The 24717-nt window shown below is 37.5% G+C and overlaps 1 protein-coding gene across 3 annotated transcripts in view; it reads right to left on the bottom strand.

Moving 5' to 3' along the window:
• GTF2A1L (general transcription factor IIA subunit 1 like) overlaps nucleotides 1-24717 on the bottom strand; it is a 44177-nt gene that overhangs the window by 5091 nt on the left and 14369 nt on the right. For all 3 annotated transcript variants that reach the window (XM_061432318.1, XM_061432317.1, XM_061432316.1), the window contains exons 6-8: nucleotides 24161-24480; nucleotides 8374-8634; nucleotides 7607-7696 (exon numbers count right to left, since the gene is read on the bottom strand). In XM_061432318.1, the coding sequence (XP_061288302.1) occupies nucleotides 7607-7696; nucleotides 8374-8634; nucleotides 24161-24480 (671 nt within the window). The remainder of the gene's footprint in view (nucleotides 1-7606; nucleotides 7697-8373; nucleotides 8635-24160; nucleotides 24481-24717) is intronic.

The raw sequence follows: 24717 nt of genomic DNA, 5'->3' as shown, positions 1-24717 counted from the left end.
ATTACTAAAATACCAAATTCTATTAATGTGATCTCAGTGAAAATCTCAACAGGTTTTTTTTTTTTTTTTAACCAGAGAAGCTGATTCTTAATACAGAGAAATAAATAAGAATGTCCAAGAAAACTCTGGAAAAGAATATGAAGAAATACCAGCCCTACAAGATATTAAAGCTGTGGTACATATACACAATTGAATATTACTCAGCCATTAAAAAGAATACATTTGAATCAGTTCTAATGAGGTGAATAAAACTGGAGCCTATTATACAGAGTGAAGTAAGTCAGAAAGAAAAATACCAATACAGTATACTAATGCATATATATGGAATTTAGAAAGATGGTGACGATGATCCTATATGCAAGACAGCAAAAGAGACACAGATGTAAAGAACAGACTTTTGGATTCTGTGGGAGAAGGCAAGGGTGGGATGATCTGAGAGAATAGCATTGAAACATGTATATTATCATATGTGAAACAGATCGCCAGTCCAGGTTTGATGCATGAGACAGGGTACTCAGGGATGGTGCACTGGGATAACCATGAGGGATGGGATGGGGACGGAGGTGGGAGGGGGATTCAGGATGGGGAACACGTGTACACCCATGGCTGATTCATGTCAATGTATGGCAAAAACCACTACAATATTGTAAAGTAATTAGCCTCCAATTAAAATAAATAAATTTTAAAAAATAAAGATATTAAAAACCTCAAAACAATTAAAGCAATGTAGCAGAGGTTAATGGACAACCCAATGAGACAAAACAGAAAATCAAGAAGTAAATTCAAAATACTGAACTTCAGTAGATATAAGGAAATCATTCTCTTTTAAGTGGAGACAAAATAGACTTATCAATAAGCAATATTAAGAAAACTGGGTAGCCATCTGGGGGAAAAAAAAAATCACCTGTCACACCAAGAAAAATGGCTCCATCAATCAAGACTTACATTTTTTAAAAGAAACCAAAGAAATACTAGAGGAAAACATGGGTGAATCCCTTTAAAATCCTGAGGTAAAAAAGAACTTTCTATTCATGATTCAAAATTCAGAAGCCATAAAATAAAGGTTGACAAGTTCAACATCTGCTTGAAAGGAAGAAAAAGCATTGAAAGCAAATAACTGAGGAACAAGTATTTTTGCACTGCTGCTGCTGCTGCTGCTGCTGCTGCTGCTAAGTCGCTTCAGTCATGTCCAACTCTGTGTGACCCCATAGACGGCAGCCCACCAGGCTCCCCTGTCCCTGGGATTCTCCAGGCAAGAACACTGGAGTGGGTTGCCATTTCCTTCTCCAATGCATGAAAGTGAAAAGTGAAAGTGAAGTCGCTCAGTCATGTCCGACCCTCAGCGACCCCATGGACTGCAGCCTACCAGTCTCCTCCGTCCATGGGATTTTCCAGGCAAGAGTACCGGAGTGGGGTGCCATTGCCTTCTCCGACCAAGAGCTAATCTCTCCTAAAATAATACAGAACTCTTAGGAATCAATAAACTGACTAATAATTCAATTTTTTAAAACATAGAGAGTGGGACGAATTGAGAGAGTAGCATTGAAATTTACACATTACCATATGTAAAATAGATACCTAATGGGAATTTGCTGTATAACACAGGGAGGTCAGCTCGGTGCTTTATGACAACCTAAAAGGGTGAAAGGGAGGCTCAAGAGAGAAGGTATACATGTATACTTGTGGCTGATTCACGTTGTTGTACAGCAGAAACCAACACAACGTTGTAAAGCAATTACCCTCCAATTAAAATAAATACAAATAAAACAGACAAAAGTTATGAACAAGCAGTTCACATAAAATTAAATATAAATGGCTCATAACACACAAAAATGTCACCAAAGTATCATTTTTCACCTTTCATAATAACAGAGATCCAAATGTCTCATTACACTCCATTGGCAAAGCTGTAGAAAAAGGAGGACTCTCAAACACTCTAATAGGCATATGTACTGGAATAACCTCCAGGAGAGCATTCTGGCAATATCTAACCAAATATATTTGCCCTTTAACCCAGTAATTCCACTTATAGAGATTTATTTAATAGATAAAACTGCCCACATATGAAATGTTTTATGTACATGGTCATTCAATAGCAAACAACTGAGAAATAGCTCAAATAAGAGATGAGTTAAAGAAATTTTAATAATTCCACAATGGAATATTGTGGAATTTATAACACAGTTATAAAAATATCCAGATGAAGATTTCTAAGATATATTGTTAATCTCTTAAAAGACAAGTTGCAAAATATAGTGTTGTCTATGCTACCCCTTTAGGCTTTACTGGAATAAAGATACTAAATATATAAAGAAATTAATGTAACTGGTTACTTATTTGCACTGAAGGCAGTGACAGGGAGCTACTGGTAGGAAGAGCAGATGGAGAAGGACTGGGTACCAGAGTCCTTATGGTATACCTTTTATAGTATTTAGGTATTTTAACAATGTGTATGCGATATCTATTCAAAAAACAAAAGCGAGAGAGAGAGAGAGATACTGTGCTACACACCTAGTAATTACCCACTGTAATACAAGTATCTAAGGGACAAAGTCAGCTAAACTGTTAAATGAAAATGGAACATATTTAAATAGTTTCACATTCCACTATAAATAGTATCCTATTTATAACACAGAACACTCCTAACTATAGTAAAATGTTTCATTTTGCCATTAATCTTCCCTATAATATCTTTATTATTTTAATCTTTATATTAATCATGTACATTCTCTCTGCCTCTGAAATAGTATGTCCATAACTTTCATTCAGCATGTTTATCAGTGACCTTCATTTAACCCTTTTTCACTGCACATCTTAATCTCAAAGTTTTTCCCTTGACTGTTAGCTTATAAATTTTAAAGTTAAATCTCATATGATAATCAAAGTCAGATAAAATATACTGAAAAGCAAACAAAAAACCCAGCTCTTCTCAAAGTTTAATGAGCATGAAAATCACCTGGGAGTCTTGTTAAAATGCACTTTTGATCCAGTACTCCAGGATAAGACTCAAAATTCCTTATTTTTAACACTCTCCAAGGGAAACTGATACTACTGGCCTTCAAAACACACTAAGCAGTAAAGCTCTTACAAGACTACTACTGAAGTTTTTCAATTTACTTGAGTTTGGTTACATTCAATACTTCTTCAAATAAGACAACTAGTAACCAGAACTTGAAAGTTATTCTTTCATAAAATTTCACTAAAACAATGGTTCCTCCCACCCCACTTTGATTGCAGATACATTCTCTTTGCTAGCTATCTTCCAACTTTCTCACTTCCTTTTCAAAAACTTTTCAGTAGTTCCCCCAATGTCCTGGTTTTGTATTGTTCTTAAAATATTCACTAGTTAGAGTGCCCTCAGACAACTAGATTTATTAACATGCTACATCCTCAGTCGTGTCCGACTCTGCAACTCCGTGGACTGTGTAGCCTGCCAGGCTCCTCTGTCCATGGAATTCTTCAGGAAAGAATACTGGACCAAGTTGCAATTTCCTACTCCAGGGGATCTTCCTGACCCAGGGATCAAACCTGCATCTTCTGCATTGGCAGGAACACTCTTTACCACTGTGCCACCTGGTAACACTAAATATCAAACACCACTCTTTCTATCTACCTAACAGGTTGTTGGCAAAAGACAATGTATAAGAAAATACTTTGGGGACTTCCCTGGTGGTCTAGTGGTTAAGAATCCACCTTGCAGTGCAGGGGACATGGGTTCAATCCTTGGTCGGGGAACTAAGATTACACCTGCCACAGAGCAACTCACCCGGTACCACAACTACTGAGTCCATACACTGCAACAAAAGATCTCACATGATGCAGAGAAATCCTGCAAGCCCAACTAAAACCTCAAACAGACAAATACATACTTTTTAAAAATACTTTGAAAAATATAAAGCACTGTGTTAATTAACTGCAAGCTATTTTCCACAGTGCAGTACCACTAAGGATACTGGATCCATAATGGTCTAGAAAACTATTTGTGACTCTGTGGAATGCAAATATAATTTAATGCCTTATATAATGCAACACACTGTTTATAGAATGCAATACACTATTTATAAGAATAAGAATCTAAACAGTTTCAAAGCAAGACCAGTTCCTTTTCTATTACCTCTTCCTTCTTATGTTTATGTTTACTAGCATATAAATTGCCATTTTCTATATATATAAAATGTTATAGGAGAGAAGATCCTATTTTTAGAGAAAAAGATTTATTTTTACAGCAATTCAAAATATCATCTTCTGTTTGACCTGAGTATATTGAAATTGTTACTGAAAAAAAGTGAAAGGTATAAATATGTATTAGTCATCAGGGAAATGCAACTCAAAACCACCAGATACCACTTAATACTCACTAGGATGGCTAGAATCAAAAAGTCAGATAACAAGTGTTAGTGAGAATGTGAAGCAATCTAAACCCTCATACACTATTGACAGGAATGAAAAAACAGTACAGCCATCTTGGAAAATAGTCTGATAGTGCCTTAAATTATCACTGTATGACCCAGGAATTCCACTGCTAGGTATATACCAAGAGAAATGAAAATATATAGTCACAAAAAAAACTTGAATATTTATAGCAAAATTCTTCCTAATAGCCAAAAATTAGAAAAAACTCAAATGTCACTCAGCAGATGAATGGATAAGCAAATTGTGGTATATCCATTCAAAGAACTAATATACATCAGTAAAAAGGAATGAAGAACAGTTACAAGCCATGATATGGATGAATCTTGAAACACTGTGTGTGGCAGAGGAAATCGGTTATAAAATACCACCTATTATAAATTCTTTTCATATAAAACTCCAGAATAGGGAAATCTACAGCAACAGAAAGTACATTAGTAGTGCCTTACTACTGAGCACGGGAGGAAATGGAGCAGTATGGGAGTGAGAACTAAAGGCAATAGGCTTTCTTTCTCAGGTGATGAAAATTTTCTAAAATTGACTGTGTTAACAGTTTCAGACTGTGGTGCTAGAGAAAACTCTTGAGACTCCCTTGGACAGCAAGGATATCAAAGCAGTCAATCCTAAAGGAAATCAGTCCTGAATATTCATTGGAAGGACTGATGCTGAAGCTCCAATATTTTGACCACCTGATGCGAAGAGCTGACTCACTGAAAAAGACCCTGATGCTGGAAAAGATTGAAGGCAGAAGGAGAAGGGGGTGACAGAGGATGAGAAGGTTGGATGGCATCATCGACTCAATGGACATGGGTTTTAGCAAACTCCGGGAGACAGTGAAGGACAGGGAAGCCTGATGTGCTGCAGTCCATGGGGTCACAAAGAGTCGGACATGACTGAGCAACTGAACAATAACAATGGTTACACATATCCATAAATATACTAAAAATCATTGAATTGTACACTTTAAATAGGTAAAGTGTATAGGGCATCTTCAACTCTCCCTTGTCAATCATTCTCTCATATCCAGCTAACTACTAGATCCCAATGATTCTTTTTTCTTTTTCTTAATTTTACTGAAGTATAGCTCATTTACAGTGTTTTTCTTCTGTACAGCAAAGTGACTCAGTTTATACACACACACACATATATATTCTTTTTCATATTCTTTTCCATTATAGTTTGTCACAGGATATTGAATACGGTTCGCTGTGCTATACAACAGGACCTTGTCATTTATCCATCCTATGTATAATATTCTATCTCTGTTAACCCCAAACTTCCAATCCTTCCCTCCGCTACCCCCACTCCTTGGCAACAAGTCTGTTCTCTACATCTGTGAGTCTGTTTTCATTTCATAGATATGTTGATTTGTGTTGTATTTTAGATTCCATACGTAAGTGGTATTATATGGTATTTCTTTCTCTGTATGATTTACTTCACTCAGTATGACAATCTCTAGATCCATCCATGCTGCTGCAAATGGCATTATTTCATTCTTTTTTGTGGCTGAATAATATTCCATTGTGTATATGTACCAAATCTTCTTTATCCACTCCTTTGTAGGTACACATTTAGATTGTTTCCAAGTGCTGGGCTATTGGATTGTAAGCAGTGCTTCTATAAACATTGGGGTGCAGGTATCTTTTCGAATTACAGTTTTGTCCAGATAAGTGCCCAAGAGTGGGACTGCTGAATCATAGGGCAACTCTAATTTTAGTTTTTTGAGGAACCGCCGTACTGTTTTCCATAGTGGCTATACCAATTTACATTCCCACCAACAGTGTAGGAGGGTTTCCCTTTTCTCCACACCCCCTCCAGCAATTGTTATTTGTAGACTTTTTAATGATGGTCATTCTGATTGGTGTGAGGTGGTACCTCACCGTAGCTTTGATTTGCATCTCTCTCAAACAAAATCCAATAACACGTAAAAAAGGTTCACACACCACAACCAAGCTGGACTCATCCCAGGTGCGCAAGGATGGTTTAATACACACCAATCCATACGATATACACATTAACAAAAGACAGGACAAAAACCATGTGATCCTCTCAACAGAAAAAGCATCTGATAAAATTCAACACCCATTAATGATTAAAAGTGATTACCCTTATGAAAGGGCGTATAGAGGGAACATGTCTCAATATAATGAAAGGTATTTATGACAAACCCACAGCCAATATAATACTCCACAGTGAAAAGCTGAAAGCCTTCCTGCTAGAATCTAGAACAAGACAAAGATTCCCACTCTCACCACTTCTCTTCAACATAGTATTGAAAGTCCAGTGATTCTTCCAACATAATCTCTAATTCTTCTATGTTCTATGCTTCCATCTTTAGTCTGGGCTCTGTTACTTTAGGTACCATCCCTGTTCTTCTTACTATTTGCCACTTCCAAATTAATAAAGCCAGTTTTTAAACCCAACTGAAATTTTCTCAATATCATCCTTAGAGGGCTAATGTCCACCAAATCAAGTTTGAATTTTCCCTACCAGGATTTTGGGTTTTCCAAGCTGCTTCAACCTCTGTCCCCCACCCAGCCTCATTTCCTAAAATATTCAAAAGGAAAACACTTTATTCAAGGCAGAGTTGTCTCTTCACTCTTCCTTATAATTCTACATGCATTCATTTCTCTGCCTTTTATTAGGCTATTCTACTCTCCTGAATGCCTACTCTCCATACTTATCTACATCCTACAAATCATTCAAGACCTATTTAAAAGCCCCACATCACCCAGGAAGGATTTGTGGAGAACTCCAACTACAAATGATTTCTTGCATTTCCCAGCCACTTCTAGGACTTAACTGTCTGTGCCACTTATCTTAGCATTTGATTTACATGCCACTCATCTTGGTATTTGATTTACATGCCATGTATTTTAGTATTTGATTTATCTGTCACATATTTTAGCTTTTGATTTACCTACCATCTTATTGTATGCCATTCTATTATTCCATACAGAAACATCTTGCTTCAATAAGATTGTCCCCTCTTTAAGACAAGGACTGTCACTTTTTTGGTTTCACTGAGACCACACAGCACAGTGTTAGACCCAAAATACCCCTCAAATTTATAGAATTAACTATCTGAGATTAATTTAACTGAATAAAAACTCATCATAGTATTTCCTGTCATTTTGCTTACTTTCTCCTATAAATGCAATTAATCAATCCAAAGTCTAAAAGGTGAGTACAGTACCTTATCATACTGACAGACAATCACATTATCCATGTCAAACAGGTCTGGCACATCCTGCTCACTAACATCATCTCCAGAATTTAAAGGGTCCTAAAGATGAAAGATAGTCACATTAATGAATTTTATGATACTCTGAATTTTTTAAAGATAGAGGGACATATTCTGTCTCTCCCAAGTGCAAAGAATAGTACTATGCTTAAAAGTCAAACAGCCTGAGTTTGACTCCCAGTTTGACCACTCAACAACCACAAGACTGACCTATTTGGCAAGCTATTAAAACTCCTCATATCTCAGTTTTCTCATTTGCAAAATGAGAACAGTAATAAGAGCCGTAGGGCAGTGGAATGTTAAATAACAAAAGGCAATACGATTTAGTATGGTACCTGGCACATATGTAAGGCCACCATAAACGATAGCTAATAACACTTATGCTTCTTAATTATCACATTCCACAAAGATTTCATGGCGTGTATTAGGATTAGAGCAAAACATTGTGCTTCTACCCTGGCTGCCTTCTTTAACTTCACTCCCATCCCTTCAAACTCCCACTACCTCTAGTTAAGACTAACAAATACAGTAACTGATTCCTAAATACTGATTTACATTGCAGCTTAAGGTCAAAAGCTTAAATACAAGTACAAATACAAGTCTCACTTTAAAGATTAAAGACAGCATTGATCTGAACTGTTATTTCTCTTGGTTCCAAAGTATATTAGAACACAAATGCTATAAATTTTTAAAACTTTCAACTCAAAAATAATCCTTACTTCTTCCAAAAGGTCTATCTCAGGGTCTTCATTATCACTACTGTTCACACTTGAATCTTCATTTGATACACTGCCAGTTTCTTCTTCAGTTACCTTCAGGTCTCCTGCATCAATAATCCCTAGCAATCCATTCTCATCTACATCTCTTGTATTTCCTATTTCATCATTGGAAGATGTATCTCCAGTTCCACCTATTTGAATTATCTCATTAACGTCACCATCAGTTACCCGAATGCTTAAATCCATCTCAGAACTGGAATCCTAAAAATAGAAAGAAATGCAATAAAGTTTTGTAAGTCAAAGGAAGTATACAAAACACTGAATCAGCAAAATATAAAATTACATAAGCATTTCGTAAGTGGCTTCTTAAAATATATTTCTCCCTAGTCAGGTGATGTTCCCTAATTTTGAATTTTAGAACATTGCTAGCATTTCTACATAATATGGGGATAAATTTATATTTAAATTGTAAATAAACTCGCAGTCATACATAGACAGAAATCAGTTGTCTGCTTTCCAGTAATATTTATCAGTTTTTATACATTTCTAATTTTAAAAAGATATGCAACAAGCAACAAATGTTAACTGCATAGCACAGGGAACTATAGTCAATATCTTATAATAACCTATAATGGAAAATAATTTCAAAATTAACATGTTAATACATACAACATGTGTCACACAAAAAAGAATTCTACTTTCTTTTTGCCAGTTCTTCTAAATGTCCTGCTGCTGCTGCTAAGTCGCTTCAGTCGTGTCCGACTCTGTGCGACCCCATAGACGGCAGCCCACCAGGCTCCCCCGTCCCTGGGATTCTCCAGGCAAGAACACTGGAGTGGGTTGCCATTTCCTTCTCCAACGCATGAAGGTGAAAAGTGAAAGGGAAGTCGCTCAGTCGTGTCCGACTCCCAGCGACCCCATGGACTGCAGCCTACCAGGCTCCTCTGTCCATGGGATTTTCCAGGCAAGAGTACTGGAGTGGGGTGCCATTGCCTTCTCTGCTAAATGTCCTGTGGACATCTAATAACAATCTATGAGATACAAAATTTTAAATACATTTGTGTAGGATATGATTAATATAAATTAAATATAAATCTATTACATTTAAATTATAAATGACATTTCAAGATGCTCTTATTCTTATTTTTTCTGCATTTGATAAAATATTCTCAGAGAAATGTTCATATGTCTTACTATGATTATATATTTTTTTATTTTCCCTTATATTTCTTCTGATATTCTAGTGGTTTATGATGTCTATCTTCTTGGTGAACTGTACCTTTTATTATTAAAAATATTCATCTTTGTTTCATTTAAAATAAGTAATTTTTTAAAAAAAGAAAGCCCAGAAAAAAAAGTATCAGCTTTTATACAAACTAATGTAAAATTAAATAATACCTCTAAAGTTTTAACTGTTTTATTTTAAACAATAATTCAACAAAGTAGAAAGGACAAGTGACATCACGTTTAATGGATAAATTAAAAATATAAAGGACTGTACTAACTAGAATAAGCCAAACACTAAAAGAAAATATAAATCGAAACTGACAGAAATGAAAAGATTAAGACAAATCCACAATTATAGTTGGAGAATTCAACATTCCTCTCCATAGTAATCAATTTAAAAACTAGACTGAAATTCAGTAAGAATGTAGAAAACCTGAACAACACAATGAACCAACATAACCTAACTGGCATTTACAGAAAACTACTCCCAAAGAGCTAAATGCACATTCTTTTCAAGAGTACACAGAATGTTCATGAGATGTATCATATTCTGGACCATAAAACAAACCTTGACAAATATAACACATACAAAGTATATGTTCACTTAGCAAAAGGAATTATACCAGAAATCAGTAATAGAAAGATCTGGAAAATCCTCAAATATTTACAAATTAAACAACACATTTCTAAATATCCATGGGTCAAAGAATAAGTCACAAGGAAAATTAAAACATAATTTTAACTGAATGCAAACAAAACCATGACATTGTAAAACTTGAGATGAACCTAAAGCAGTGCGTAGAGGGAATTTTATAGCATTAAATGATTATATAAGAAAAGAAGCAAGTCTCAAATTGCTGACCTAAAATTCCACTTTAAGAAATTAAAATGAGAAGACCAAATTAAGCTCATAGCAAACAAGGAAATAATAAAAAGGAGCAGAGTAATTACATGAAATTAAAGTTGATGTCAGTTCAAAACAGACTGTTAACAACTTTAACCACAAAGAAAACATGGAATACACACAAAAGAAATGAGAAAGGAATCAAAATGTGTCATTACAAAAAATCAACTACACACAAAAGAATATAATAAGGGAAGAAATGAAGGTCAAAAAAGCTAAAAGACACACAGAAAATAACAAAATAGCAAGAATAACTCCTCCCCTATCTGTAATTACTTTAAATGTAAATAGATTAAACTCCCTAATCAAAAGTAACAGTTTGGCAGAATGGATAAACAGTACCCAGCAATATGCTGTCTACAAGAGACTCAACTTAAACGGAAGACACACACAGGTCAAAAGTAAAACTATGGAAAAAGACATTCCATGCAAATAGTAACCACAAGGGTTGGGGAAACTATGCTAACATCAGACAAAAAAGACTTTAAGTCAAACACTGTTAAAAACAAAGAAATTATATTATGATAAAAGGATCAATTCATCAAGGAAATATAACAATTATAAACATATATGCACCAAACATCAGAGCTCCTAAATATATGCAACAAAAAGGGAGAAATAGCTCTGCAATAATAGTAGGACATTTCAATACTCCACTTTCAATAATGAATAGAACCACAAGACAGAATATCAATAAGGAAGTAAAGAACTTGAACATGACAGACTAATTACACCTAACAAACATAAACAAAATATGCAAAGCAGCAGGACACACATTTTTCTCAAGTTCACACAGAACATTCTCCAGGATAGGCTGGTAAGTTAGGCCACAAAAAAGACTGAAATCATACAAAGTATCTTTTTTTGATCACAATGGAATGAAACCAGAAATAAAAGCAGAAGGAAACCCAGAAAATCTACAAGATAGAGAAGTTAAAGAACAGTCTAAAAAAATTCAATGGATCAAAAAGAAAATCAAAAGAATCAGAATCTTCTGTCAAAAGATAAAAAATATCTTGAGACAAATGAAAACACAACACACCAAAACCTATGGGATACTGCAAAACAGTGCTCAGAGGGAAACTGATAGCTGTAAATGTTTGCATTAAAAAAAGAAGAAACATCTCAAATTATTAATAATAATTTTAAGAAACTAGAAAAAGAAGAAATAATAAAGCCCAAAGCTAGTAGAAGGAAGGAAATAATACCAAGTAAAGCGGAGATAAAGAAAAGGAAAACAATAGAGAAAATAAAATCAGGAGTTATTTCTTCAAAAAGATCAATAAAATTCATAAATATATGACTCAACTGATAAAGAAAGCTAAAAATCAGAAGTAATGAAATTTTACTACTAATTTTACAGAAATAATAAGAACTGTAAGAGAATACTATGACTAACTGCATGCCAACAAGCTAGATATCCTACATGAAATGAACAAATTCCTAAAAACACATAACCTGCCAAGACTGAATCATGAAGAAAGAGAAAATATACACAGACTTATAATCAATTATGAGATTGAATTTAGTCATCAAAAAATCTCTCAACAAAGAAATGCCCAGGACCGGATGGCTTCACTAAAGAATTCTACTTTTATAACCTCAATCCTCAAAAATCCTCAAGAAGGGAATTTCCTAATGGTCCAGTGATTAGGACTCTTGAGTTCTCACTGCAAGGGCTAGGTTCAATCCCTAGTCAGGGAACTAACATCCCACAAGTAGCACAGAACAGCCAAAAAAAAAAAAAAAATTCTCAACAAAATACTAACAAAATTCAATAGCACATTAAAAGGATCACACACCTTGGCCAAGTCAGATTTATTCCTGAAATGCAAAGGTGGTTCAAAACATGAAAAAGTAATATTAACACATTAACAGAATGAAGAGGTGGAAAAAACTACACAATCATCTAAATTAGTGCAGAAAAAGCATTTGAGAAATTCAACACCTTTTCATGATTTAAAAGAATTCAAACTAGGAATAGAAAGAAATTGCCTCAACATAATGAAAGTGAAAGAGGAGAGTGCAAAAGTTGGCTTAAAGCTCAACATTCAGAAAACTAAGATCATGGCATCTGGTCCCATCACTTAATGGCAAATAGATGGGGAAACAGTGTCAGATTTTATTTTTGGGGGCTCCAAAATCACTGCAGATGGTGACTGCAGCCATGAAATTAAAAGACGCTTACTCCTTGGAAGAAAAGTTATAACCAACGCCTAGACGGCATATTAAAAAGCAAAGACATTACTTTTCCAACAAAGGTCCATCTAGTCAAAGCTATGGTTTTTCCAGTAGTCATGTATGAATGTGAGAGTTGGACCATAAAGAAAGCTGAGAGCCAAAGAATTGATGCTTTTGAACTGTGGTGTTGGAGAAGACTCTTGAGAGCCCCTTGGACAGCAAGGAGAGCCAACCAATTAATCCTAAAGGAAATCAGTCCTGAATATTCTTTGGAAGGACTGATGCTGAAGCTCAAACTCCAATACTTTGGCTGCCTGATATGAAAAGCCAACTCATTAGAAAAAGCCTGATGCTGGGAAAGACTGAAGGCGGGCTAAGCGGACGGGACGACAGAGGATGAGATGGTTGGATGACATCACTGACTCAATGGACATGAGTTTGAACAAACTTCAGGAAATAGTAAAGGACAGGGAAGCCTGGCATGCTGCATGCAGTACATGGGGTCACAAAGAGTCGGACATGACTTAGCGATTGAACAACAATAATCATGATGGCAGGGTACATCTTCTTTAATTCTTAACAGAAATTGAGCCAAGCACCTCCCATAAAGCAATGGCAATGATTATTTATTACCTAGCTATGTACAAGATCATCCTATGCCACTCTACTCTTACCTGGGGTGAAATACATCTCAACATATTTTGACAAATACAAAAAACAGATTTTGTTAAATTGGCTTTTTCCTACAAAGAAATAAAAACATCACATCAGGTCAGTTCAGTCACTGAGTCGTATCCAACTTTGCAACCCCATGGAGTGCAGCATGCCAGGCCTCCCTGTCCATCACCAATCCCAGAGTTTACTCAAACTCATGTCCATTAAGTCAGTGATGCCATCCAACCATCTCATCCTTTGTCTCTCCCTTCTCTTCCTGCCTTCAATCTTTCCCAGCATCAGAGTCTTTTCAAATGAGTCAGTTCTTCATACCAGGTGGTGAAAGTGTGGAGTCTCAGCTTCAGCATCAGTCCTTCCAATGAATAGTCAGGACTGATTTCCTTTAGGATGGACTGGTTGGATCTCCTTGCTGTACAAGGGACTCTCAAGAGTCTTCTCCAACACCACAGTTCAGTTCAAAAGCATCAATTCTTCAGTGCTCAGCTTTCTTTATAGTCCAACTCTCACATCCATACATGACTACTGGAAAAACCATAGCTTTGACTAGACACAACTTTGTTGGCAAAGAAATGTCTCTGCTTTTTAACATGCTATCTAGGTTGGTTATAACTTTTCTTCCAAGGAGCAAGTGTCTTTCAATTTCATGGCTGCAGTCACCATCTGCAGCCACCACCTGCAGTGATTTTGGAGCCCAAAAAGTAAAGTCTGTCACCGTTTCCACTGTTTTCCCACCTATTTGCCATGAAGTGATGGGACCAGATGCCATGATCTTAGTTTTCTGAATGTTGAGCTTTAAGCCAACTTTGCGCTCTCTTTCACTTTCATTAGGAGGCTCTTTAGTTCTTCTTCACTTTCTGCCCTAAGGGTCATGTCATCTGCATATCTGAGGTTATTGATATTTCTCCCGGCAATCTTGATTCCAGCTTGTGTTTCATCCAGTCCAGCATTGCTCATGACGTACTCTAAATAGAAGTTAATTAAGCAGGGTGACAATATACAGCACGTACTCCTTTCCCGATTTGGAACCAATCTGTTGTTCCATGTCCAGTTGTAACTGTTGTTTCTTGACCTGCATACAGATTTCTCAGGAGGCATGTAAGGTGGTCTGGTATTCCCATCTCTTTCAGAGTTTTCCACAGTTTATTGTGATCCACACAGTCAAAGGCTTTGACATACTCAATATAGCAGAAGTAGATGTTTTTCTGGAACTCTCTTGCTTTTTCAAGGTTGGCAATTTGATCTCTGGTTTCTCTGCCTTTTCTAAATCCAGCTTTAACATCTGGAAGTTCATGGTTCACGTAATGTTGAAGCCTGGCTTGGAAAATTTTGAGCATTACTTTGCTAGTGTGTGAGATGAGTGCAATTGTGTGGCAGTTTGAACATTCTTTGGCATTGCCTTTCTTTGGGAGTGGAATGAAAACTGACCTTTCCCAGTCCTGTGGCCACTGCTGAGTTTTAAAATCTGATTAAGAGATATTCATTTTGAAGTATCATATAGTGACTTAAAAAATATGTGCTCAATTAACTAAATCATCAATTCAAATAACTATCAGTATGATGATTTATCTTAGAGGAATATCAGGATGGATTTGGAATTTTTTAATGTCCCAATAATTCTAATGGGTGTCCCAAGTGGCACTAGCGTGGGAGAGGTAAGAGGCACGGGTTCCACCCCTGGGTCAGGAAGATCCCCAGGAGGAGGGCATGGTGACCCACTGCAGTATTCTTGCCTGGAGAATCCCAACTACAGAGGAGCCTGGCAGACTACAGTCCAGAGGGTCACAAAGAGCCAGACATGACTGAAGCAACTTAGCATGCATGCACACAATAATTCTAATATTTAGCCAGAGCTGAGAATTATTGAGCCAAATAAACTCGTCACAGATCCTCCCTTTTAAAGTTTATATTCTAATATACATATATATCTTTCCCGCTCAGGTGCTGGGTCTGCAGATATTAATAAAATATACCTCTCCATGCACAGAGGACATTGTAACATATCTTTTAACTACATTATGACAGATACATGCTTAAGGGGCTATGATGATACAGAAGAGATACATCCAAGCTAATAATAAAAGGGGAGTGGTTAGGTAGAAAGGTATTAAAATAAGACTTCTGGAGAAAGTAATAAATGGCTAAGTAGGAATTAACCATAAGGAAGGATGGTGGGAGAAAAATCCAGGCACAAAGCTGAGGGGACAGCAAAACCAAAGAGAGGCAGGAAACAACAAAGTCAACACAGCTAATTGCTCGTGGTTTGTTGTTCCCAATAAAGCAGTAGGTATGAAAGGAAGGAAGAGTAAGAAAGAAACGCAGAAAACATGGAGTCCTTGTGCGCCACACTGAGTGCTGGCCTAGGAGAAGGAGACTGCCAGGGATTTCTCAGCAGAGACAGGGTTACTCAGGATCAGCAGAGATGTGGGGTGTGCAACCATGGGAGGCTTTGCGCAAGTCCCCTCGAGGTAAGAGAGCGTATAGAAAGAAGGCAGTTGGGAAAGCTGCAGTAAACAAAGATCCCACTGCTTTTCATTGCTTAAGTTGTTGTCAGGAAACAAGAGGGGTCTTTCTTCTGGCTGGGCTCTGCCATCGTCACTGGGTGTGAAGAGTGCCCCCTGTAGGTCTCCCAACAGTATTTAATCAAGGTTTCTATTAATGTTTTTTCACAAGGAGTTTAAATTTTATCCTGTAGCTTGATGGGCAATCAGTGACATGGCAAGCGGGCTGTATGCTGGGTAAATCTATGGTAGAGAAGAGGAGCAGAGATCATAGCAAATGTGCACTGAGTTCTTACCATGTGCTAGGAAGTACACTGCTGAGCACTTCACACTGATTTTCTCACATAATCTTCCCACCATCACAGTTCTACGGTAGATATGATTATCTTTATTTACAAATGAGGATATAGAAACTTGCCCAACTCACATGGTTATTAAGGGATATAAAAGGAATCCAAAACATTTCTCATCCCTGAATCTTTTAAGCTCTAGGATGGGTGGATTGGGAAGAGTGGAATAAGAACCCGCAAAGACTATAAGGCTAGTAATTAGTTAGAAACTATATTATCCCAAGTGAGAGACAATTAAGGCAATAGATGGAGAAGAGGGAATAGACTCCAGAAATACTTGGTTTTAAAGGATGTCAAAAATCATATGATTCAGTCTTTAAAAGGAATGAAATTCCTTTATATGCTACAACATGAATGAATCTTAAAAATGTGCTAAGTAAAATAAACCTGTCACAAAAGCACAAATATTGTATGACACCGTTCACAAGGTACCTGCTGCTGCTGCAGCTGCTAGGTCGCTTCAGTCGTGTCCGACTCTGTGCGACCCCATAGACGGCAGCCCACCAGGCTCCCCCATCCCTAGGATTCTCCAGGCAAGAATACTGGAGTGGGTTGCTGTTTCCTTCTCCACACAAGGTACCTAGAGTAATCAAATTCATAGACACAGAAAGTAGAATAGAAGTTACCAGTAGCTGAATGGAGGGGGTAATGAGAAGTTATTTTCTAATGGGTACAGAATTTCAGTTGGGGGATGATTAGAAAGTTCGAGAGATGCACAGTAGTGATGGCTGCACAACAACGTAACATACTTAATGCCACTGAACTGTACACCTAAAAAATGGTTAAAATGGTAAATCATATGCTATACAGTGGACCCCTGAACAATATAGGTTTGAAATGTGCAGGTCCATTACACATGGATCTTTTTCAATAAATATGTACTACAAGATCTGTGATTGGTTGAATCCATAGATACAAAGGGCTTCCCTTGTGGCTCAACTGGTAAAGAATCTGCCTGCAATGAGGGAGATCTGGGTTCGGTCCCCGGGTTGGGAAGATCCCCTGGAGAAGGGAAAGGGTACCCACTCCTGTAGAGTCAGACATAACTGAGTGACTTTCACTTTCATGGATACAGAGGGCTAACTATAAACTTGTACATAGACTCTTCACTGCAGAGAGCTCAGGGTCCCTAACCCCTCTGCTGCTTAAGAGTCCACTGTATGATAAGAGAACAGACTCTATATGATTTCAATACTTTCAGTTCAGTTCAGTCACTCAGTCGTGTCCAACTCTGCTACCCCATGTACTGCAGCACGCCAGGCTTCCCTGTTCATCACCAACTCCCAGAGCTTACTCAAATTCATGTCCATCGAGTTGGAGACTGAAGCTCAAGAGAATAAGAAGATTGGAAATGCACTTATCAATAAGAAGATCATCATTAAAACCATGATATTGCATGAGACTGCCCACGGAAAACATGAACTAAGAAACGAGCTGAGGATAGAACCTTTAGGAAACAGGAAGGGCAGATAAAGAGGAGTCATGAAGGAGATAAGAAGAAGCAGTCAGAAAGGTAAAAGAGAAGGCAGCAGAAATAATATTTGGGAGAGGGACAATGAAGATGGTGGGGAGAGAAGCAAGAGATGAAAAGGAGCTGGAGAAGATACACCATCATACCCATTTCTCTCCTTCTACTTTTGGGAGTTACAGTGAAAACCTGAGTTCCTAATTTTCTATAGCATTGTAAGATTAGAAAACAAAATTCCTCCACTGAGGAAAAACTTAACATAGTAATATACAATAATATGCACCTTAAAATAGGAGCATGTCAAAAACTGTCAGGAATATATTTTATGCAACAGTAATGATGTTAAACCTACATAAAAACTTAAGATCTTTGGCAGTCTACACAGGAAAAGCAGGCTAATTGTACACGAAGGGCTAACTGTAACTTGTTTTCAGCAACAAGAATTTCTGAAAGCTACTTATAAAGAGTTATTTATAAACTTTTTTGAAAATTATATTAGTATAAATTTTACCAGATTACTATTTTAAGATATCCTACGGAAAAAATTTTTAATATAAATTAAATTCCTTTCAATGTTTGTGTTTTAAATACAGATATATTTTAAATCAACCAACAAGTTGTATGAACCATTATCCAATATGTCACATGCCCATAAAGCGTAACAGCACTAATCTAAATCTTATCATGGTGACAGAAGCTATTAAAAACTCCATAAACATCTCTGATAACTCTAAAAATTATGAGGCTGGTTTTATGCCCAGTCTACAGCAATCACTGAATTTTAAAGAGCAACATTACATAGTTTGCTTTTAAGAGGCAACCCTGGAATTTGAACCTGTTGTGCTTAAGCTCTTAACCACTACCCTCTAAACAATCCTTGCTTAGTCTTCCTTAACTGATCTATTTCTCCATATCAAAACAAAGTACAAGATGACATCTAATAGGTGACAGTAGAATAAGTCCTTGAATCATCACTCCAGAAATCTTTAAAGGTCAGAGCCCAGGAGGAAAATGCCTCTAAAATTATAAGTGATGAAAACACTTACAGTCATTTTCTCTCAAAATCAACTGTTTCATAATTAGGAATTTATCCTACATTTCTTAAATTTTATATGGTTTGTGAAAATATGATAAAAAATGCTCAAAAAGTATTTTACCCTTAGTGTGTGTACTTAGTCACTCAGTTATGTCTGACTCTTTGCGACCCTATGGACTGTAGCCCGCCAGATTCCTTTCTCCGTGGGGATTCTCCAGGCAAGAATACTGGAATGGGTTGTCATTCCCTCCTCCAAGGGATCTTCCCAACCCAGGGATCAAACCCAGGTCTCCCGCATTGCATGTGAATTCTTTACCATCTGAGTCACTAGAGAAGCCCTTAATACATTATACCAAACTAAACTAAAAACACTTGCTAAAAGATTTTGAACAGGCTTCATCAAACATCTGAAATACTCTAATAATAAGTCAAATGGTTTCTGATAAACATGTTCTTTGTTCATTATCCTTCACTGTACCCTATAGGATACCTTGGGCTTCCCTGGTGGCTCAGACAATAAAGAATCTGGCTGCAATGCAAGAGACCTGGGTTTGATCCCTGGGTTGGGAAGATCCCCTGGAGAAGGGAACGGCTACCCACTCCAGACTAGATCTGATAGACAGAGTGCCTGATGAACTATGGATGGAGGTTAGTGACACTGTACAGGAGACAGGGATCAAGACCATCCCCATGGAAAAGAAATGCAAAAAAGCAAAATGGCTGTCTGGGGAGGCCTTACAAATAGCTGTGAAAAGAAGAGAAGTGAAAAGCAAAGGAGAAAAGGAAAGATATTCCCATGTGAATGCAGAGTTCCAAAGAATAGCAAGGAGAGATAAGAAAGCCTTCCTCAGCGATCAATGCAAAGAAATAGAGGAAAACAACAGAATGGAAAAGACTAGAGATCTCTTCAAGAAAATTAGAGATACCAAGGGAACATTTCATGCAAAGATGGGCTCAACAAAGGACAGAAATGGTATGGACCTAACAGAAGCAGAAGATATTAAGAAGAGATGGCAAGAATACACAGAAGAACTGTACAAAAAAGATCTTCATGACCAAGATAATCACGATGGTGTGATCACTGACCTAGAGCCAGACATCCTGGAATGTGAAGTCAAGTGGGCCTTAGAAAGCATCACTACGAACAAAGCTAGTGGAGGTGATGGAATTCCAGTGGAGCTCTTTCAAATCCTGAAAGATGATGCTGTGAAAGTGCTCCACTCAATATGCCAGCAAATGTGGAAAACTCAGCAGTGGCCACAGGACTGGAAAAGGTCAGTTTTCATTCCAATTCCAAAGAAAGGTAATGCCAAAGAATGCTCAAACTACTGCACAGTTGCACTCATCTCACACGCTAGTAAAGTAATGCTCAAAATTCTCCAAGCCAGGCTTCAGCAATACGTGAACTGTGAACTTCCAGATGTTCAAGCTGGTTTTAGAAAAGGCAGGGGAACCAGAGATCAAATTGCCAACATCTGCTGGATCACCAAAAAAGCAAGAGAGTTCCAGAAAAACATCTATTTCTGCTTTATTGACTATGCCAAAGCCTTTGACTGTGTGGATGACAATAAACTGTGGAAAATTCTTCAAGAGATGGGAATACCAGACCACCTGACCTGCCTCTTGAGAAACCTATATGCAGGTCAGGAAGCAACAGTTAGAATTGGACATGGAACAACACATTGGTTCCAAAAAGGAAAAGGAGTTCATCAATGCTGTGTACTGTCACCCTGCTTATTTAACTTATATGCAGAGTACATCATGAGAAACGCTGGGCTGGAAGAAGCACAAGCTGGAATCAAGATTGCTGGGAGAAATATCAATTACCTCAGATATGCAAATGACACCACCCTTACGGCAGAAAGTGAAGAGGAACTAAAAGCCTCTTGATGAAAGTGAAAGAGGAGAGTGCAAAAGTTGGCTTAAAGCTCAACATTCAGAAAACTAAGATCATGGCATCCGTTCCCATCACTTCATGGGAAATAGATGGGGAAACAGTGGAAACAGTGTCAGACTTTATTTTGGGGGCTCCAAAATCACTGCAGATGGTGATTGCAGCCATGAAATTAAAAGACGCTTACTCCTTGGAAGGAAAGTTATGACCAACCTAGATAGCATATTCAAAAGCAGAGACATTACTTTGCCAACAAAGATCTGTCTAGTCAAGGCTATGGTTTTTCCAGTGGTCATTATGGATGTGAGAATTGGACTGTGAAGAAAGCTGAGTGCCGAAGAATTGATGCTTTTGAACTGTGGTGTTGGAGAAGACTCTTGAGAGTCCCTTGGACTGCAAGGAGATCCAACCAGTCCATCCTAAAGGAGATCAGTCCTGGGTGTTCATTGGAAGGACTGATGCTGAAGCTGAAACTCCAATACTTTGGCCACCTCATGCGAAAAGTTGACTCGTTGGAAAAGACCCTGATGCTGGGAGGGATTTGGGGGCAGGAGGAGAAGGGGACAACAGAGGATAAGATAGCTGGATGGCGTCACTGACTCAATGGACATGAGTTTGGGTAAACTCCAGGAGTTGGTGATGGACAGGTAGGCCTAGTGTGCTGTGATTCATGGGGTCGCAAAGAGTCGGACACGACTGAGCGACTGAACTGAACTGAACTGAACTGAACCCACTCCAATATTCTTGCCTGGAGAATTCCATGGACAAAGGAGTCTGGCAGGCTACAGTCCATGGGGTCGCAAAGAGTCAGACATGACTGAGTGACTTTCTCTTTCATAGTAAACTTTATACTATACCCTTCCCTTTTATCTAGAAAAGTATTAAGGTTGCAGTTAACTACTATATTGCTACAGATTTGTACAGCATTTCTAAAGGACTACTAAATCATTAGTCAGAGACACAAGTTTTCAATTATTTGTCATATGTCACTAAATTGTATAAGTGGAGTTAGCTGTAAGACATTTTACATTTGTAAAAAAATAACACAAACCACTTGTAAAAGAATGAAACTAGAACACTTTCTAACACCTTACACAAAAATAAACTCAAAATGGATTAAAGATCTAAACGTAAGACCAGAAACTATAAAACTCCTAGAGGAGAACATAGGCAAAACACTCTCCGACATACATCACAGCAGGATGTTCTATGACCCACCTCCCAGAATATTGGAAATAAAAGCAAAAATAAACAAATGGGACCTAATTAAACTTAAAAGCTTCTGCACATCAAAGGAAACTATTAGCAAGGTGAAAAGGCAGCCTTCAGAATGGGAGAAAATAATAGCAAATGAAGCAACGGACAAACAACTAATCTCAAAAATATACAAGCAACTCCTACAGCTCAACTCCAGAAAAATAAATGACCCAATCAAAAAATGGGCCAAAGAACTAAATAGACATTTCTCCAAAGAAGACATACAGATGGCTAACAAACACATGAAAAGATGCTCAACATCACTCATTATCAGAGAAATGCAAATCAAAACCACTATGAGGTACCATTTCACACCAGTCAGAATGGCTGAGATCCAAAAGTCTACAAGCAATAAATGCTGGAGAGGGTGTGGAGAAAAGGGAACTCTCTTACACTGTTGGTGGGAATGCAAACTAGTACAGCCACTATGGAGAACAGTGTGGAGATTCCTTAAAAAACTGGAACTAGAACTGCCTTATGATCCAGCAATCCCACTGCTGGGCATACACACTGAGGAAACCAGAAGGGAAAGAGACACATGTACCCCAATGTTCATCGCAGCACTGTTTATAATAGCCAGGACATGGAAGCAACCTAGATGCCCATCAGCAGATGAACAGATAAGAAAGCTGTAGTACATATACACAATGGAGTATTACTCAGCCATTAAAAAGAATACATTTGAATCAGTTCTAATGAGATGGATAAAACTGGAACCTATTATACAGAGTGAAGTAAGCCAGAAAGAAAAACACCAATACAGTATACTAACGCATATATATGGAATTTAGAAAGATGGTAACAATAACCCTGTGTACGAGACAGCAAAAGAGACATTGATGTATAGATCAGTCTTATGGACTCTGTGGGAGAGGGAGAGGGTGGGGAGATTTGGGAGAATAGCATTGAAACATGTATAATATCATGTATGAAACGAGTCGCCAGTCCAGGTTCGATGCACGGTACTGGATGCTTGGGGCTGGTGCACTGGGACGACCCAGAGGGAGGGTAGGGGAGGGAGGAGGGAGGAGGGTTCAGGATGGGGAACGCGGGTATACCTGTGGCGGATTCATTTCGATATTTGGCAAAACTAATACAATATTGTAAAGTTGAAAAAAAAAATAAAGAAAGAAAAAAAATAAATAAAATGCATACATAAAAAAAAAATAACACAAGATTTTTTAATTTTACCATGCAAAATTCTCTATGAATCTTTCTGCAATCACTATGAATTCCTTGGAAATTAGTAATGTGAACCTATTTTTAATATGGAAAGTTAATTAGGAGCTATTTTTTAGTGGTTTGAATTCCAAAAGAAATTAGTATTTTAGCAGAGAAACAAAATATCTACCAGAAAGATACTTCCTCTTGCAGAGAAAACTTTCATACGGAAATTTAGGAAAATTATGTAGAACAGAGTGACTAAGCACAAAGGTAGAACAAGAAATAAGACTTTGGATCTCTTTTGAACATTTAATGAATTACCTCAAAATACTCATTTAATTACTAGGATGCACTTCTGAATCTTAAACTTTATCTGCACACAAAAACAATCCTCACAATGTAAGGGAAACATAAAACAGATTGAAAAGTGAAGGTTGCTCAGTTGTGTCCAGCTCTTTGTGACCCCATGGATTATGCAGTCCATGGAATTCTCCAGGTCAGAATACTAGAGTGGGTAGCCGTTCACTTCTCCAGGGGATCTTCCCAAACCAGGGATCGAACCCAGATCTCCCGCACTGCGGGCAGATTCTTTACCAGTTGAGCCACCAGGGAAGCTTAAAACAAATGCATTTTCTTCAAAGAAATATTCTAATTCATTCATGAAAACTAAAAGTTTAGAAATGTTGAGCATGAATACTTTTAAAAACTGATAGGTGTGTTTAAAGAAAATAAAGAAACAATCTTCTAAACGAAAAAGCAAAGCATACTTTTGAATAATGTTACAGGTTAAAAAAAAAGCCACTCAGGACATCTAATCACTGGCTACTGTTTATCTGTTAATATCAGTAAGTTAAACACAGTACTACCTTCTCTGAGACAGGTAGGCTGCTGGGCTCCTCTGTATTTCTTGGTTGCTTTACAGAATCACATCCACACAGCCTGTTTTTAAGAACACTAGGCTGAGCCTCAAGCACATGTTGGTGCTGAGCTCCCTGAGGGCTAGTGGAAAGGGGCCCATGCAGATTTTGAGTCATGCGAGCTGAAACCCAGAGCACTGGCTCCACAATGGAATCTGTTTGAGAGACCTGTGGAGTAAATACACCACCTGGAAAGCTGATGTACTGAGAGCTTACCAGCTGATTCAATAAAGCTTCAGATATGGTTTTATGCTCATTTCCAGGAGGTACAAGAATATCACTGGTAGTGTTTTCTAAATGTTTCCTATCCACTGTCTCAGAAGGAAGAACTATAGGTTGCTGGAGCACAGTTTCCATTCTCAGTGATTTTTCAGTAGTTGCTTGAAGAAAACACGGGTTTAATTGTGGAATACTGGTCTGTATTATTGACGGCTGCCCAAGCAGCTGAAATACTTGCTGAACTGGATGCTGAAGAATACTTGCTCTTTCAGAAGTCTGTGTCACCATAAATGGTACACTGACTTTATAAAGGTGAGCTTTAAAAGGAGAAAACAAAACTGTAAGTATAACAGAATCCTAATCTCCTTTAAAAAAACAATCTCATGCACAGGAGGCCAGGAGGAAATATATCAATAGGTTAACAGTGGTTATCTCTAGGAGTTTTTTTTTCCAGATTTTTTTTGTGTGTCTTCTACCATAATAATCTATTACTCTTATTTCAAAAAATTAAATATATCTTGCTTTAACTTTAGGCTTTTCCCACTATTGCTTAT

Source organism: Bos javanicus, chromosome 11 (assembly GCF_032452875.1).
Source record: "Bos javanicus breed banteng chromosome 11, ARS-OSU_banteng_1.0, whole genome shotgun sequence".
In the NCBI taxonomy this organism is placed as follows: domain Eukaryota; kingdom Metazoa; phylum Chordata; class Mammalia; order Artiodactyla; family Bovidae; genus Bos; species Bos javanicus.
This window is presented reverse-complemented; position numbering and strand designations above follow the sequence as displayed.